Below are 17,700 nucleotides of genomic sequence, written 5' to 3'. Positions count from 1 at the left end.
GGGGGCTGGAAGGATCCATTGGTAACTGATGGGGGGATCCGGGGGAACCCATTGGGAGCGGGGGGGGGCCTGGAAGGATCCATTGGGAGCCCTGCGGGGGGGGGGAGGGGGCTGGAAGGATCCATTGGTAACTGATGGAGGGATCTGGGGGGACCCATTGGGAGCGGGGGGGGCCCTGGAAGGATCCATTGGGAGCCCTATGGGGGACCTGGAGGGATCCACTGGGGTCTGACAGGGGGATCCGGGGGGATCCACTGGGAGCCGGAGGGGGGCTGGAGAGATCCTTTGGGAGCCCTGCAGGGGGATCTGGAGGGACCCGTCGGGATCTGGCGGGGAGGCTGAAGGGCTCTCAGCCAGGGAGCCACCGGACCAGGGCGGGGAGGGATCCATGGGGGCCCTGCTGGGGGAGCGCTGGAGTGATCCACGGTGATCCACTGGGGTCCCAACCGCAGCCGCCCGTGCCCAGCTCCATCTGTCCTTGTCCTGCCCCGTGCCCATCCCGTCCCCATCCCATCCCGTCCCCATCCCGTCCCCATCCCCATCCCATCCCCATCCCGTCCCCATCCCCATCCCATCCCATCCCGTCCCCATCCCGTCCCCATCCCATCCCCATCCCATCCCGTCCCGTCCCTGTCTTTGTCCCCAACCCCATTCCATCCTCATCACTGTCCCTGTCCCCATCTCCACCCCCCTTCCCATCCCCGTCTCCATCCCATCCCCATCCCTGTCCTTGTTCTCATCCTGTCCCCATCCCTGTCCCCATCCCCGTCCGTCCCGTCCCCGTCCCCATCCCCGTCCCCGTCCCCACCCCGTCCCCGTCCCCCGTTGCAGTCGCGTGCCCGCGGCTCTCTGCAGCCTCTTTCTTTATTCGGGGTAGGGGCGACGCCGCCGGCTGGGCGGCCGCTTCCTGTGAGCGTGGGGACATCACCGGGACGCGGGGGCACGCGGGGACCCCAGGGCACGGGAAGGCACGACGGCGCGGGGGGGGTCCCGCGCTCCCCCCCCGTGCTGCCCCCAGCCGCGTCCCTCCATCAGCTCGGCCGGTTCGGGGCCCCCCCCCGTCTCTACTTGTTCTTCTTGAAGAAGCTGAAGCGCTTCTCCCGCTCCTTCTCCTTCCCCTCGCGGGCTCGCAGCGGGGGGGGCGCCCTCGGGGGCGGGGGGCTGCGCGGGGGGCATGCTCATGGCCCTCGTCATCCCCTTGCCCCCCCCCGGCACCACCGCTGCCCGCCCCCTCCCGCGGCCCCCCGGGGACCAGGGCAGCAGCCGCGTGGATCACCCGCAGCCAGGTGCTCATCTCCGCCTGCGGGAGGAGGAGGGGGGGCACACACGGTGGCACCGCTGCACACGCGTGTGCCCCCCCCCCCCCTTTTTTACCCCCCCCGTGTACCCGATCTCACCTCATCCTTGGCCTGGAAGAGGTACTCCTTGCCATCGCTCAGCCTGGGGGCACGGGGACAGGGCTCAGAGGGGTCCGGACCCCCCCGGACCCCCTTGGATGCCCCCAGGACCCCTTCTGGACCCCCCCCCCGCACCCCCCCCCCGCCGTACCCCAGCTTGAAGACGTGCTTGCGCTTCTTGTAGTCCAGGGGCGGGGTGGCAGTGGGCGCCGCGCAGGCTGGCGGGGGCTCCCGTGGTAGGGGGGCCCCGTGGCTGGCGCTCTTGGCGTCCTTGTAGAAGCTGAGGCTGCCCCCCGCAGCACGCAGTACACGCTCTGCCACGACCTGGGGGGGGGGGGCGGCGTAGTGGGGGGGGGGATTTTGGGGGGGACGGGGTGTAATGGGGGGGAGGGGGTGTAACGGGGGGCAGGGCGGTGTAACGGGGGGCAGGGCGGTGTAACGGGGGGCAGGGCGGTGTAACGGGGGGCACGGCGGGGTAACGGGGGGCACGGCGGTGTAACGGGGGCGTGGCGGTGTAATGGGGGGCACGGTGGTGTAACGGGGGGGCACGGCGGTGTAATGGGGGGCACGGCGGTGTAACGGGGGGCAGGGAGGTGTAATGGGGGGGCACAGCGGTGTAACGGGGGGCACGGCGGTGTAACGGGGGGCACGGCGGGGTAACGGGGGCGTGGTGTAGTGGGGGTGGGAACGCGGCTTAAAGGGGGGGGCACCGCGTACGTGGGGCATATTTTAGGGGACGTGGGGCAGGTTTTGGGGTACACGGGGGGTATTTTGGGGGGCGTGGGGTAATTGGGGGGGCACGGTGTAGGGGGGGGCACGGTGTATAGGGAGGGGACCGCGGCTTAACGGGGGGACAGGGCACGTCGTGGGGGGTGACGCTGCGTATGGGGGGGACTTGGGGCGTATTTTGTGTGCGCAGGGGTGGGGCCTGGATGGGTGTGTCCGAGGGGTGGGGCTTCGTGGGCGTGTCCCCCCAAGGGGGCGGGGCCTGGATGGGTGTGTCCCGAGGGGGCGGGCCCGGGTGGGTGTGTCCCGAGGGGGCGGGCTTACGGGGGCGTGTCCCCCCAAGGGGCGGGGCCTGGATGGGTGTGTCCCCCCAAGGGGCGGGGCCTGGATGGGTGTGTCCCGAGGGGGTGGGGCTTACGGGGGCGTGTCCCCCCCAAGGGGCGGGGCCTGGGTGGGTGTGTCCCCAAGGGGGCGGGGCTTACGTGGGCGTGTCCCCCCCAAGGGGCGGGGCCTCACCTGTTGGGGGCCTTCTTGCCCTGCGCCTCCATCTCGTGCTTGCGGCAGAGGCCGCCCTCCAGGCTCTCGGGGGCCGGGGGGGCGGCGGGGGGGCAGCGTGGCCGCGTGGGCAGGGTCGGGGGGGGCGGGCCCCCCCGCGGGCGTCCCCGGGGAGACCCCCCCGGGCTGGGGCCTCGCTCCCGTGCCCCGTTGGTCAGCGCTGGCCCCGCTGGCACCTGTGGGGGGGGGGGGGGAAGGGGGGTGTGGGTCCTTTTGGGGAGGGGGGGGGTGAATCTGGGGGGGGCTTGGATGATTTTTGGGGGGGGGGGGGGGGGGCTTTACCGGGGCAGCGGCGCTGTCGGGGCAGATCCCGTTCACGGCCGGCGCCTCGGGCAGGCGGCTCTGCAGGGCCGGGGCCCTGGGGGGGGGCACAGGGGTGGGCAGGGGGTTGGGACCCCCCCACTCCAAGACCCCCTCCCATGGCTCAGGACCCCGCTGGTGTCCCCTCCTTCCCCTGGACCCCGTGTCCCCTCTGTATCCCCCCCCCCCCCAAAAAAAAAAACTTACCCCATGGGCACTGCATTTCCCCCGCTCCCAAGGGTGTCCCTTCCCACAACCCCCCAGATCCCACAACCCCCCCCTCCCCATTAAGCCCCCCCCAACCCCCCCACCCCCATCCCCCCCTCCCCATTAAGCCCCCCCCAACCCCCCACCCCCATCCCCCCCTCCCCATTAAGCCCCCCCCCAACCCCCCCACCCCCATCCCCCCCTCCCCATCAAGCCTCCCCCAACCCCCCACCCCCATCCCCCCCTCCCCATCAAGCCCCCCCCCAACCCCCCACCCTGCAGCGTCGCCCTCCCGTGACCCCCCCCAAATCCCCGACCCGCCCCCCCCCCCCTCACCGCTGCGGCTCCCCCGTCCCCAACCCGTTCTGGGCCCCGGGGGGGGGCACCGCGGGGACCCCCCCGGCCTCAGGCTGCAGGGGGGGCGTGGGCGGCCGCCTCTTCCTCGCCTCCTCCTCCTCGCGCCGCCGCCGCTCCTTCTCCTCCAGCTATAAAACGGGGATGGGGGGCGCACGGGGGGGGGGTGTCAGCACCCCCTTAACCCCCGAGGGGGGGGTCCCGGCCTCTCCCCCCCCCCCCCCCCCTCACCGTGGTGAGGCGCTCGAGCGCGGCGAAGCGCTCCTCCCAGGCGGCGGCCGCCTTCTGGAAGCCCTGGTGGCGCTTGATGAGGTTCTCCACCTCGGCCACGCTGCCGCCCAGCTCCGAGCGCACGATGGGCTCCTGGCTGGCCAGCCAGGCCTCGGCCATGCCCGCGTCCCGCCCGAACATCAGCACCTCCAGCACTGCGGGGACACCGGGGGGGGGGGAGCGTGGGGCCGCTGGGGAGGGGGGCCGGGACCCCCCCCTCGTCTCCTCCCCGCCCCGGCCCCCCCGCGCCGCGCTCACCGATCTGCAGCCAGTCCATCTTCTCCTTCCAGCGCTCCCCGATGTCCTTGCGGCGCTCCTGGAGCTGCGAGAGCTTCTCCGAGATCTGGGGGCGAGCGGTGAGCGTGGGGGGGACGGGGGGGGGCATAAAAACAGGGACGTGGGGACAGGGAGATACATGGGGATGTGAGGAGGGGATGAAGGGGTCGGGGCTGGGGGGTGGGAATACACGAGGGGATGGGGACAGGAGGGGATGGGGATACGGGGATGGGGACAAAATAGGGACAAGAGCGAACGAGGGGGGACAGGGACACGGATACGGGGACGGGGGACACGGGGAGGGGATAGAACGGGGGCAAGGACACGGGGATGGGGACGCGGACGCGGGGCCAGGGGCACCTTGTCGGCCGCGTAGTGCCCCTTGTCCAGCAGCGCGGTGCCCATGGCCACGCACGCATCGAAGCTGTCGGCCCGCGCCTCCACCTCCGCCTTGATGCTCTGGTGGTTCTTGATGACCAGGTCGGCCGAGGACACGTCCCTGCGCCACCCGCGGGGACGGGGACGGGCTCAGCACCGCCGCCGCATCCCCGTTCCCCCCCCCGCGGCCGCCCCCCTCACCGCGGGCGCTCCTGGCCCTCGATCTGCAGGCGGACGCCGTCCATCCAGAGCAGCAGGTCGCGCACGGCGCGCAGGAAGCGGAACTTGTCCACGGTGTCGAGGAGCAGCCGGCGGCGGCCCTGGCTGCTGCCGCGCAGCTCGGCCCACGCCTCGCTCACCGCCCGCTCGTGCCGCCGGATGTCGGCCGCCTTCTCGCCGGCGTACGCCTTCTCCAGCCGCGCCGCGTCCTCCTGCACCTGACGGACCTGCGGGCGAAGAGGTGAGGCCGCGCCGCGCCGTGCCGCGCCGCGCCAAACGCCGCGCCGCGGGCTCACCTGGGCGCTCAGCGCCTGGATGTCGTGCTCGTAGGTGGTGTGCATGCGCTGCATGGCCTCGGCCGTGTTCAGGTCGCGCCCCACCTCGTCCGGCAGCTGCTTCTGCTTGTGCTGCACCTGCGCCAGGGTCTCGCGGGCGTCGTGGTAGAAGCGGTGCAGCTCGTAGGAGGCCGCCAGCATCTGGGAGCGCGTGTCGATCAGCTCCAGCAGGTCGGCCCACGCCTCGTTCAGCCCGTCCTTCCACTCGGCCACCGTGGCGTTCTCCGAGTGCCCCGCCGCGATCAGCGCGTCCGCCAGCCCGTTGACGCCGTCCACGCGCTCCTGCCCGATGCTGCTCGTGTCCCGCGAGAACTCCCGGAATTTGTCCCGCAGCATCTGCCGGGGAGGTCAGGGGCACGCGTCGGGGACGCGGCGGGGCCACGGGGGCGTCCCCGCCGCCAGCCCCGCGCCGCACCGTGACGTGCTCGTAGTCCTGGCCCAGCTCGTGGGAGGCGGCCACCACCTCCCGCTCCGAGATCCACTGCTCCAGGTCGTCCACGTCGCGCTTGAGCTGGCAGAGCCGCTGGTGCTCCTGCAGCTTGGCCCGCCGCTCCTCCGCCAGGTCCTTCAGGCTGGCGTACAGCTTGTCCACCTGGCCCTGGCGCAGCGTCAGGCGCTCGCTGCGGGCACGCCGGGCGTCAGGGGAGGGGTGGGGGCGCGCGGGGCCGGGGGACGACCCCCCCCCCGGGGTGAGGCGGGAGGGGAAGGGAGGCGGCAGCGGGGACGTGGGGGGGCCGGCGCCCACCTCTCGGGGTGCCCGGCGGCCACCATGTCGCGGCTCTGCACGGAGAGCTGGTGCACGGTGTGCGCGTAGTCCCGCAGCGCCTGCTCCAGCACCAGGTGCTTGCTCACCATGGCCTGGGCGCTCAGCTCGTCCTGGCAGGGCACAGCGGCTCAGGACGGGGTCCAGAGGGGGGGCACTGGGGGATACGGGACCCCCCCGACCCCCCCCCGGGGCCGTACCTTGGCCTTCTCCTGGGACATCATGTGCAGCTCCTGCTCGCCCATCCAGGCCTCGGCCTCGGCGGCGTCGCAGTAGAACTGCTGGGCGGCGTGGGCGCGCTCCAGGCGCTGGTGCCGCAGCTCCGCCTGCAGCCGCAGCTCCTGCCAGGCCTCCCGCAGCTCCCGCACCCGCTCGGCCGGGCGCGCCAGCCCCCCGCGCCGCCCCAGCAGCTCCTCCACTCGCGGCTCGTGGCCCTGCAGCTCCTTCTGCAGCGTCTGCAGGAGGGGGAAGGCGACGCGAGCCTGGGTGTCCTGCCGTGGCCGGACCCCCTCCCGCAGCGCAGCGGCCCCCCCGACCCCACCTGGTTCTTCTTGATGAGCAGCTGGACCGAGGGCAGGTCCTTGCCGTGGTCGGTGGAGACGGCCAGGGGTCTGCGCTCCTTCACCCACAGCTGCGGGGACAGAGGGGTCAGGGCGACGGCGGCGGCGGCGGGACCCCCCCGGGGGGCTGCGGGGCTCCCCCCCCTGCTCCGGCCACTCACGATCTCGTCCTCCAGGTCGCGGTTGAACTGGTGCTCCTCCTTGGAGGCCAGCAGCTTGCGGCGGCGCTCGCGGAGCGGCTCCCGCAGCCCCAGGAACTGCTCCTCCACGGCGCGCACCTGCCCCTGCACCTCGGCCGCGCTGGCGTCCTCGTGGCTGAGGGCCTGCGCCTGCGCCCGGATTGCCTCCACCTCCTTCTCCCGCACGGCCGTCTGCTTCTCCAGCATCTGCACGGGGTGAGCGGCAGTGCCCCGGGGCACCCCATCAGCTTTGCCCCCCTTCTTTCGGCTGCCCAGGTCTGCGCGCCCCTGCCCGAACCCCTGCCCCTTGTGCATACGACCCCGTGCGCCCAAAACCCCGCGCCCCACGTCCCTGCGGCGATCTCACGCCCCCCGTCTCCCCGCGCCCCGTTTCCCCGCTTCCCTCCTCCCCGTCTCCCCGCGCCGACCTGCTGCTTGTTGAGCAGGATGTTGACGCTGGTCAGGTCCTTGCCGTAGTCGTCGGAGCGCAGCTGGGCGCGCACGCCCGCCAGCCAGCCCCGCAGCGCCGCGCAGGACTGGGCGCACAGCTCGGCGCGGTTGGCGTCGAAGAGGCGCCGCGCCTTCGTCCGCGTCGTCGACTCCAGCTCGTCCCACAGCCCCCGCAGCGCCGCCAGCTTCTCCGTCACCACCGCCCCCAGCTCCGGCTTCGCCGCCGCCAGCTGCTGGCCCTCCTGGGACGGACGCTGGGGTCAGCGGGGACGCGGCGGGGGGCAGCCCGGCCCCCTCCCCCTCCCCGGCTTCGTCCCGGTCCCAACCTTGCCCATCTTGTCCAGCCAACCCTTGTTGGAGGCCAGCTCGGCGGCGAAGGCCTGGTGCTTCTGCCACTTGGTGTGCAGGTTGCGGGCTTCGTCGTAGGACACGTCCTGGGCCGTCAGCATCTTCTCGTCGATCCAGAGCGTGAGCTGCCAGGGGAGGAGCGGGGTCGGGACCGTGACACCGTGCCCCGCTCATCCTGTCCCGCCCCATCCCGTGCTCACCTCCTGCCCGTCCTGCAGGAACCGCTGCAGCTCCCAGTTGTCCCGCAGCCGCCCCAGCAGCTCCTGGGCCGCCTCCCGGTTCCTCTTGTGCCTGCAGCAGGGCCGGGGTGAGGACCGGGGGGCGCCCAGCACTCAGCGCCGGGCCGCGGGGTCCCTCACCTGCTCTCCACCGAGTCCACCGTCTCCTGCACCTTGTCGGCGTGCAGGCTGCCCTCGGCCACCAGCTTGCGGCCGGCGGCCACCAGCCCCTGCACGCGCTCGCCGCTGGCCTCCATGGTGGCCATGAAGTCCTCGTGCTTCTTGACGGAGGCCTCAGCGCCCTGCAGCGTGCTGGGCATCTCGCTGTGCGACAGGGCGTACTCCTGCGCGCAACGCGGGGCGTCACCGCCGTGCCCCGGTGCCGCCGCCGCCGCCGCCTCCCCGGCTGCTCACCTGGGTGCTGAGGACGCCCTCGACCTGCTTGGAGTCGCGGAGGAAGAGCTGGAAGGCGAAGGCTTGGGAGAGGAGGTGGTGGCGGTTCTCCCACATCCGCCCCAGCTCCTCCCAGCCCGTGTCCAGGGCCTCCAGGCGCTGGTGCAGGAAGACGTGCTGCGCGTCCGTCTGCCCCCGCGTCACCTCCCGGCCCACCGCCCGCGTGCTGCGGTAGTCGTCGCCGTAGTGGGCGATCTCCTTGCGGATGCTCTCGTGCTGGCTCAGCAGCCGCTCGGCCTCGGCCAGGGTGGCCGGCACGTCCTCGGAAGCCACGGCCGTCTGGGTGCGGGACAGCCAGGCCTGGAAGGCGGCCAGGTCCCGCAGGAAGCCCTGCAGCTTGCTGGCCTCCCCCAGCGACTCCTCGCGCCGCCGCAGGCAGCGGCACAGCTCGTCCCACACCGCCTCGATGGCCGCCAGCCGCTCCAGGATGGCGGGCGCTTGCTCCGGGTGCTCGGCCGCCAGCTTCTCCGCCTCGGCCCGCAGGTCCCGCACCTTGCCCTCGATGGCCTCCAGGTCGCGCTCCATGCCCGAGAGCTTGCGCTGCAGGGCCATCACGCCGGCCAGGTCGTTGCCCAGCCCTTGCGTCGACTCGATCACCTTCGTCTTCTCCCGCATCCACGACGTGGTCTCGTTGCACTCCAGGTGGTAGTTCTGGATGTTCAGCGCCGAGGTCAGCGCCTCCTTCTTCTGGTCGGCCAGCGCGCGGAACCGCTCCCACCTGCGCGGCAGCGGGGTCAGGGGATGGCCGAGCCCTCCTGCAGCCCCCACAGCGTCCCGGGACGCCCCCCCCCGCCCGCCCCCACCTGGCGTTGAGCTGCTCGCGGGTGGCCCGGATGCTCTCCTGGTTGCGCTGGTCGGTGGCCAGCAGCTGGTCGGCGATGCGGTTGACGGCGGCGACGCGGGACGCCAGGTTGTTCATCTCCGGCTCCAGCGTCTCGAACCTGCGGGCGGCGACGGACGAGGTGAGGACCCGGGCGGCCTCCGGGGGCGGGCAGGGGGGAGGCCCCGGCGGGGCGGAGGCCGCGCTCACCGTTGCTGCACCACCTCCAGGTCCTCCAGCTTGTCGGGGACGAGCAGGGCGTGCAGCCACTGCTCCTTCTCGCCCACCCAGAGCCCGCAGGCGTCCGCCTCGCTGCGCATGGTGTAGAGGCTGAGGGCGTCCTGCAGCTCCTGCCGCCGGCGCTCCGTCTGCGCCGCCAGCTCCTGGTAGCGCCGCTCCAGCGCCGGCAGCCGCCCGGCCACACCGGGAGCGCCGGCGAAGGCGGGCGGCAGGGCTCCGGCTTGCTCGTGGAGGGCGGCGATGGCGGGGCGGTGGCTGCGCACCTCCTCCTGCACCTCGCGGTGCTGCCGGGCCAGGCTGCGCGTGGAGTACTCGTCGTGGCCCAGCTCGGGGCTGGAGGCCAGGCGCAGGGCGTCCTCCAGCCAGGCCTCCACGTCGGCCGCCTCCGCCTGGAACTGGAAGAGGCCGGCGGCGTCCCGCAGGCGCCGCTCGCGCTCGTCCGCCAGCTCGCCCAGCGCCCGCCAGCGGCCCTCCACCTCCCGCACGCGCTCGCCCACCTCGCGCGCCCGCGGGTGCCCCTCGCCCGCCAGCCCGCGGCCCCGCGCCAGCGCCTGCTGCAGCGGCCCCGCGCGCCCGCTCAGCTCGTCGCGGAAGGCCGCGTGCTGGCTCAGCAGGCGCAGGGAGCTGGTCAGGTCCCTGCCCACGTCCTCGGAGGAGAGGAGCCGCTCCTGCTCCCGCATCCAGGCCTCCTCCTCCCCCGTGTCCCAGAAGAACTTCCAGAAGCGCCGCGACTCCTCCAGCTTGGCCCGCCGCTGCCCCGCCAGCTCCACCAGCTCCCGGTACCGCAGCTCCAGCGTGGCCACGCGCTCCCGCACCACCTCCGGCTCGCAGGGCTTGTAGCCTGCGGGCAGCTCCGTCAGCTCCCTGCGCCTCTGCGGCTCCGGCTGCGGCCACCAGGCCGGGCTCGGGGGTCTCGGGGGGGGGGCCCTGGCCTCCCCCCGCCACCCCGGGCCGCACTCACCCTCTCCGGGCAGGGCGAAGCGCTGGGCCGCGGCGCTCACCGCCCGCACCCGCTCCGCCTGCGCCGCGATGTCGGCCTCCACCAGCGCGTGGATCTGCAGCAGGTCGTCCACCCCGTGCAGGTGCTTCCCGAAATCCTGCGACTGCAGCCGGCCCTGCGGGGGGGCGGGAGTAAAAAAAAAAGCATCGGGGGGTGGGGGGGGCCGCCCCCTGCCCGCCCGCCCGCTACCTTCATCTCCTCCATCCACCCCGCCAGGTGCGCCAGGTCCTGCAGCATCTTCTGCAGCTCGAGGTGCAGCAGCAGCCGCTCGCGGCGGGCGGCCACCAGCTGCCGCAGGAAGTCCCAGAGCCGCGCCACGTTGTCGCGGCGGGCCAGGACGCGGCGGACGTCGTGGTAGCGCTCGGCCTCCAGCTCGGCCGCCACCGCGCTCACCGCCTGCACCCGCTCGCTGTAGGCCACGATGTCGGTCTCGATGGCCTCGTGCTTGCGCACCGCCGCCTCCACGGCTGACATGTCGCTCCCGAAGTTGTCCTGGGGGGGTAAGGAGGGGACGGAGGGGGGTGAGGACGGGCGCGGGGACGCCGCCGGACGCGGCGAGGGGGCGGCGGACAGGAAGGGGCGGCGGCGGCGGCACCTGGGAGACGAGGCGCTGGTTCTCGCTCAGCCACGTCTCCCGCATGGCCGCCTTGCGGTCGAAGCGAGCCGCCAGCTGCTCCAGCTTCTCCTGCCGGATCAGCTCGGTGCGCAGCGCCAGCTCCCGCTCGTGCTCCGCTTTCTCCAGCCGCTCCCAGGCCTGCGGGGACGGGCACCGGGACGGGGGTGGGGGTCGGCTCCCGGCACGGCCGCGGCGCTGCCCCCCTCCTCGCCAAACCTTGTTGATGTCGGAGATGAGCTTCCCCTCGCGCGGCACGAACACCTTCTGGTTGTTGGCGCGCATGCGGCTCTGGATGGTGAAGAGCAGCACCTCCAGGTTGCCCTTCTCCATGAACCTGGGGGCGCGGAGGCGGCGCTGAGCCCCCGGGGGGGGTCCGCGGCCCTGCTGGGGCTGGGGGGGGGCGCGGATCCCACGGGGGGCTGGGGGGGGGGGGGCTCACTTGGGGGGCTTCTCCACCGTGCGGTAGGTGTTGAAGGCCTGCAGCTGGTTCTGCACGCCGGGCAGCGCGTTGGCCAGCTGCCGGTCGTTGAGGGTGAGGATGGTCCGCTCGATCCAGCCCAGCAGCTCGCCCGCCAGCGTCTCGTACTTCTCCACCAGCTGCTCCGCCTCCAGCGCCGCGTCCAGCACCTGCGGGCGTCCGTCCCTCCGTCCGTCCGTCCGTCTGTCCGTCCGTCCGCCCGCCCATCTGCTGCCTCTCCGCTCATCCCGGCGGCCATCTGGCCGAGCCGCCCCGCCTCGCCTTCCCCGTCCAGCTGTCCGTCTGCCCGCCCGTCGCCCGCCCCCCCTTCCTCGAGCTGCTCGTCTCGCGCGTCCTCCCTCCCCCCTTGTCCGTCCGTCCGTCCACCCCTTGTCCGTCTGTCCGTCCGTCCACCCCCCCCCCCCGTCCGTCCGCCCGCTCGTTTCTCCATCGCTCTGCCTCCTCGTCCCCCCGGCCGTCCGCCTCCTCCCTCCCCTTCCCTCCGTCCGTCCGCCTGCCCCCTGCCGTCTGTCCGCCCGCTCGCCCCGCTGTCCGCCCCTCCGTCCGTCCCTCCGTCCGTCTGTCCACCCCCCGTCCGTCTGTCCGTCCGTCCGGGCACCTTCCCGATGCGCTTCCCCTCCACCGCCAGCGCCTTCATCTTGGAGAAGTAGTGGTAGAAGGTGGCCACGTAGGTGATGATGGACTTCTCGTCCGGCTGGTCCACGTTGACGTCTGGGGGCCAGGGGGTGAGTGGGGCGGCCCCACAACCCCACAGCCCCCCCGGGACCCCCCCGGGCCCCCCCCCCCGGGCCCCTGCGCTCACCTTCGGGGTCCAGCAGCTTGGTGAGGCCCAGCTCGCGCTCGGCCAGGTTGAAGGCGCTCTGCAGGTTGTAGTGCGCGTTGCAGCGCCGCAGCACCTCCATGTCCACCAGGTCCGGCCTGGGCAGCGGCACAGCCTCGGACCCGCGTCCCCCGCCCCGCGTCCCCCGCCCCGAATCCCTGCCCCGCGTCCCCCGCCCCGCGGGGACGTCCTCGCGCGCCCCACCTGTGCTTGTGGATGATGGCGTTGAAGGCCAGCCCGTCCCGCCAGCTCGTGGTGAAGTTGTGCACGTTCACGTTCTGGTACCTGCCAGGGTGAGGACTCAGCCCAGGACCCCCCCAGGACCCCCTCGGGACCCTCGAGACGCCCCCAGGACCCCCCCCAGGCACTCACCCCGCCGTCTTCATCTGGCACCAGAGCAGCAGCGCGTCCTTGGCCGACTTCTTCTCCTTGTTGTCCTCTGTCTCCACGCTGATGTCCTGAATCTGGGGGGGCGCACGGCGCGGTGAGGAGACCCCTGCCCACCCCGGGACCCCCGGGCCAGGCACCGGGACCCCCCGGGACGGGCAGAATGACCTGGAAGCGCAGGATGATGGTCCAGACGAGGCCGAGCGTCAGGCGGTGGTTGCCGTCCACGATGTCGTGCGAGCCGACGTTCTCCAGGTGCACGCGCTGCTCCTTGAGGAACTGCAGCGCCTTGTCCACGTTCTCCAGGCAGTGGATCCGCATCCGGCCCTTGGTGGGCTTGGGCTGGCCGCGGGGCGGGGGGGGGGGCGTGATTAATTTGGGGGGCGTGATTAATTTTGGGGGGGGGTCCGGGGATAGAAAGGGAGGGCCGGGGATGGGGGCACCGCGTTAACGGGGTCGTGGGGAAGGCACCGTGGAAAAGGGGCTGGGGACGCCCAGGGGATGGGGAAGGGGACACGGAGGGGAGAGGGGGCGGGGACGCCGTGGGGACATCATGGGGACTGGGACGGGGACACCGGGGGGACGGGGACATGAAGGGGACAGGGACACCGTGGGGACAGGGATGGGGACACCATGGGGACGGGGATGGGGACACCGTGGGGACGGGGACACCGTGGGGACGGGGACACGAAGGGGACGGGGACACGAAGGGGACGGGGACACGGACACCGTGGGGATGGGGACACCAGGGAGATGGGGACGACGGGGACATGAAGGGGACGGGGACACCATGGGGACAGGGATGGGGACACCGGGGGGACGGGGACACCGGGGGGACAGGGACACCGGGGGGACAGGGACACCGGGGGGACAGGGACAGGGACACCGTGGGGACGGGGACACCGTGGGGACGGGGACGGGGACACAAAGGGGACAGAGACGCCATGGAGACTGGGACGGGGACACCGGGGGGACGGGGACACCAGGGAGATGGGGACGGGGACATGAAGGGGACGGGGACACCATGGGGACAGGGACGGGGACACCGTGGGGACAGGGACACGAAGGGGACGGGGACACCATGGAGACTGGGACGGGGACACTGTGGGGACGGGGACGGGGACACGAAGGGGATGGGGACATGAAGGGGACGGGGACACCAGGGAGATGGAGATGGGGACACGAAGGGGATGGGGACACGAAGGGGATGGGGACACCGGGGGGACAGGGATGGGGACACCGGGGGACGGGGACACCGGGAGGAGAGGGCCCCGGGGGTCCCAGGGGCTTTGGGGAGGGGGCTGCCCGGCCGTGCCCCCCCCCACACCCCCACTCACCAGCTGCTCCCCCGAGAGCACCTCGAGCAGGCGCAGCAGCATGCGGCCGTCCCGCAGGTCGCTGTAGAGGTCCCCGAGGCGGCAGGTGCCGCGCGCCAGGTGCGAGTTCACCCACTTGGTGAAGGTTTTCTTCTGCACCGCCTCCCGCTCGTCTGGGGGGGGGGCGACACCGCCGTGAGACCCCCCCCCCCAAGGCAAAAATTGAGGGGGGGGGGGGCACAGCGGGACCCCCGCCATGGGGGGGGGGGGGCAAACAGCGCAGCACGGCGCCGGGAGAGCACCCGGGGACCCTAACCCTAATCCGAACCCTAAACTGAGCCCCCCGGGGGGGCAGCTCTGACCCACCCCCCTCCAAGGTCTCCCCCCCCCCCAATTCCACGGGGACCCCCCCCCCAAGGAGGGCGCTCGGCTCCCCGCGACGGCCGTGCCCGGCACCAGCCCCGGATTAGCAGTAAGAGGATTTGGGGCCGGGCCGTGGGGGGGCTTGGGGGCCACGGGGGGGGAGATTTGGGGGGCGGGGGGGGGCTTTGGGGGCCACGGGGGGGGGGGCTTTGGGGCCATTAGGGGTGGATTTGGGGGGGGGGGGGGGGGCTGCAAGCGCCGGGCGCTCGCAAGCCAGCTCGCACAAGCACGGGCACGCGAGCGTGAGCACAGCGCACACGCGTGTGCCCCCCCCCTGCCCAAAAATGTGTGGCCCCCCCGAAAAAAAATGCTTGTCCCCCCCCCCAAAAAAAAAAGTGCCGCGGGAGAGCCGCGCGCCCGGGGGCGGCGGGCGGGGAGCGTCACCCCACGGGCTGGGTGTGCCGGTTTCGGGGTCCGGGGGCGGCGGGGGGGGGGGGGGGAGAGGCGGTTTCGGGGCCGCCCGTGGGAACCCAAAGGGCCCACAGGGACTGGGGGGGGGCACGGGGGGGGGGCGGGTTCGGGGAAGCCCCCCGGGGCGCCTGAAGGGTGTTGGGGAGAGGGGGGGGGGGCACAGGTGAGGTGTAGGGGGGGGACGGGAATAAGGGGGGGGTCTTAGGGTCGGGGGGGGGGGGCAGGGTGATTTTCAGTCTCCGGGGGCCGCAGAATTGACCCTATAGGGCCGGGGGGGGGGGCGTGAAGTGGGGCGGGGGGGGCACAGAGGGGAATTGGGGGGGGGGATCGGGGAGGTGCGGGGTCCTGCAGGGACTTACGGGGGGGGGGTTGGGTAGAAGGTTGGGGGGGTCCTGGGAAGGTTAGTGGGGGGTTCTGGGAGGTGGGGGGGTTCTGGGGAGGGGTGGGGGGGGTCCTGGGGAGGTGGGGGGGCCCTGGGGAGGTGGGGGGGGTCCTGGGGAGGTGGGGGGGCCCCGTCGTGTCCCCCCCCCGTCTCACCTTGCAGCTGCTTGAAGCGCCCCTCCAGGACGCTGCCGTGCGGGGCCGGGCTGGCGAAGGCGGCGGGGGACAGCGGGGGGCTGCCGGGGGGGCGCGCGGCCATGGCGGGGGGCTCGGGGGGGGGGGGGCGATAAACGGGGTGGGGTGGGGGAGGACACCCTGGGGAGGGGGGGGCAGCGGCGGCAGCAGCGCGGGGCCGGGCGGCGCCGGGCTCGGCCCAGAACCGGTCGGGCGGCGGCGGCGGGGCCACGGCGGGCGTGCGCGGGCACGAGGACGTGAGTGTGCACGGGGGCACGGGGGGGGGGCACGGGGACGTGAGTGTGCACGGGGACACGGGGGGGGGGCACGGGGACACGGGGGGGGTGCGGGTTGGTGCAGCTGCGAGCTCGGTTGCACGCGAGCGGGCACGCGTGCGCAGGTGTGCGCGTGCACCTGCGTGTGTACGCGGCCGCGTGCGCGCGTGTGCAGGGCCCTGTGCACGGCCGTTCGCACGCGTGTGTGCGCACGCACGTCTGCGCACGCGCGGGTCCGTTTGTTACGCGTACAAGCGTGTGAGCGCACATCTACGCACACTCGCGCCTCTTGGCGCACTCACGAGTCTGTGCGCACGTCTACCCGCACGCGCACAGGTCTACGTGCACGCCTACCTGCGCGGGCACGAGTGTGTGTGCACGTACGCATCTGTCTGCACACTCACGAGGCTGTGCACGTGCACACCCACCCGCACGTGCACGAGGCCGTGCGCGTGCACTTGTCACGCACGCACAAGTCCGTTTGCACGTCTGTCCTCACACGCATCTCTCTGCACACTCGCGAGTCTGCATGCGTGTGCACGGATCTGCGTGCACGTGCACGAGTCTATCCACACGTACACAAGTCTGTGTGTGTGTGCAAGGATCTGCGTGCACGTGCACGAGTCTATCCACACGTGCACGAGTCTGCGTGCGTGTGCACGGATCTGCGTGCACGTGCACGAGTCTATCCACACGTGCACGAGTCTGTGTGCGTGTGCAAGGATCTGCGTGCACGTGCACGAGTCTATCCACACGTGCACGAGTCTGCGTGCGTGTGCAAGGATCTGCGTGCACGTGCACGAGTCTATCCACATGTTCACATGTCTGCGTGCGTGTGCACGGATCTGCGTTCACGAGTCTATCCACACGTGCACAAGTCTGCGTGCGTGTGCACGGATCTGCGTGCACGTGCACGACTCCATCCACACGTTCACGAGTCAGCGTGCGTGTGCATGAATCCGTGTGCACGTGCAGACTTGTGGACGCGTGGATAGACTCGTGCGCGTGCACGAATGTATCCACACGCTCCTGAGCCTGTGCGCACGCGCACCTCTCCGCACGCGCACAGGAGTGTTTGCACACCTATCCCTACGACCCCGCGTGCACGCCTACCCACACGCGCCCCCCTCCGCGCACACGTGTGCGCATCCCGGCACGTGCACGCGTGCAAACGGCACACACGCGCGTGCAAGCGGCCGCGCCGGTGTGCACACGCGTCCCTTTGCACGCGCGTCCACCCACGCTCCTTTCCGTGCACCGCGCCGTGCCCGTGTCCGCACGTAGGCGCGCGGCGGCGGTGCGCACGGCTGCCCGCTCACACGCGTGTGCGCGCACGCACACCCCCCCCGCCCCCCCCCGGCCCCGTACCGGCCAGGGCCTTGATGCGGGAGCGCTCGAAGCGGCGCGCGGAGCTGCCCTCATGCTCCCAGTCGTCGCCGTCGTCCCAGCGGTTGTTGACGTCGCTGTACTGCTGCTGGATCTCCAGGCTGTCGTAGTCCGTCGGGGACAGCATGGCCGCGCCTGCGGGCACCGCCGTGAGGGGGGGGGCGCGCACCGTGACACCCCCCCGCCCACCAGGTAACCCCAAAAACCAAGGGGAAACCCCCAAAACCCGGGGGGGGGGGGGGCTAAAACCCAAGGGGGATCCCAAAACCCCGGGGGGGACCCCCAAAACCCAAGGGGGGGGACCCTAAAACCCAGGGGGGGGACCCTAAAACCCAGGGGGGGGGACCCTAAAACCCAGGGGGGGGGACCCCCAAAACTAGGGGGGAGCCCTAAAACCCAAGGGGGATCCCAAAACCCCGGGGGGGACCCCCAAAACCCAAGGGGGGGGACCCTAAAACCCAGGGGGGGGGACCCTAAAACCCAAGGGGGGGGGACCCCCAAAAAACAGGGGGGACCCTAAAACCCAAGGGGGATCCCCAAACCCAGGAGGGGACCCCCAAAACCCGGGGGGACCCCCAAAACCCAAGGGGGGGACCCCCAGAAACCTGGGGGGATCCCAAAACGTGGGGGGGGACCCTAAAACCCAAGGGGGTGGACCCCCAAAACCAGGGGGAGGCCCCAAAACCCAAGGGGGATCCCAAAACCTAAGGGGGGGACCCCCAAAACCCGGGGGGGGACCCCAAAACCCGGGGGGGGGGCCTAAAACCCAAGGGGGATCCCAAAACCCGGGGGGGGGCCCCCAGAACCCGGGGGGGGACCCTAAAACCCGGGGGGGGGACCCCCAAAACCTGGGGGGATCACTCTAAACCCAAGGGAACCCCCCCCCCAGACCCAAGAGACCCCCCCCAGACCTGAGGGAACCCCCCCGGGAAAGGGATGGGGGTGCCCCAAAAAGGCCCCAGCAGCATCCCGGGGGTCCCGGCCC

General features: G+C 72.5%; 1 protein-coding gene across 1 annotated transcript; it reads right to left on the bottom strand.

Annotated features, from left to right (window-relative positions):
- Window positions 1-846: 846 nt before the first annotated feature.
- SPTBN2 (spectrin beta, non-erythrocytic 2) lies at window positions 847-16,890 on the bottom strand. Its single transcript, XM_083853404.1, is given in 42 exon segments — window positions 847-1,142; window positions 1,144-1,215; window positions 1,217-1,300; window positions 1,398-1,440; window positions 1,549-1,586; window positions 1,588-1,619; window positions 1,622-1,693; window positions 1,696-1,721; window positions 2,640-2,722; window positions 2,724-2,774; window positions 2,777-2,854; window positions 2,961-3,036; window positions 3,522-3,670; window positions 3,771-3,964; window positions 4,068-4,152; window positions 4,446-4,584; window positions 4,665-4,909; window positions 4,979-5,353; window positions 5,433-5,637; window positions 5,763-5,893; window positions 5,981-6,235; window positions 6,322-6,411; window positions 6,502-6,726; window positions 6,948-7,211; window positions 7,296-7,442; window positions 7,518-7,608; window positions 7,677-7,879; window positions 7,950-8,706; window positions 8,792-8,929; window positions 9,019-9,889; window positions 10,010-10,163; window positions 10,238-10,540; window positions 10,644-10,802; window positions 10,881-10,998; window positions 11,104-11,291; window positions 11,741-11,853; window positions 11,945-12,060; window positions 12,167-12,247; window positions 12,335-12,426; window positions 12,518-12,691; window positions 13,687-13,838; window positions 16,698-16,890. Coding segments are annotated over 42 exon segments (7,092 nt in total). The 5' UTR covers window positions 16,843-16,890; the 3' UTR covers window positions 847-1,064.
- Between the last annotated feature and the right edge of the window lie 810 nt (window positions 16,891-17,700).

The sequence above is a fragment of the Anser anser genome (genome assembly GCF_964211835.1).
Source record: "Anser anser genome assembly, contig: HAP1_SCAFFOLD_439, whole genome shotgun sequence".
NCBI classification, from domain to species: Eukaryota; Metazoa; Chordata; class Aves; order Anseriformes; family Anatidae; genus Anser; species Anser anser.
This window is presented reverse-complemented; position numbering and strand designations above follow the sequence as displayed.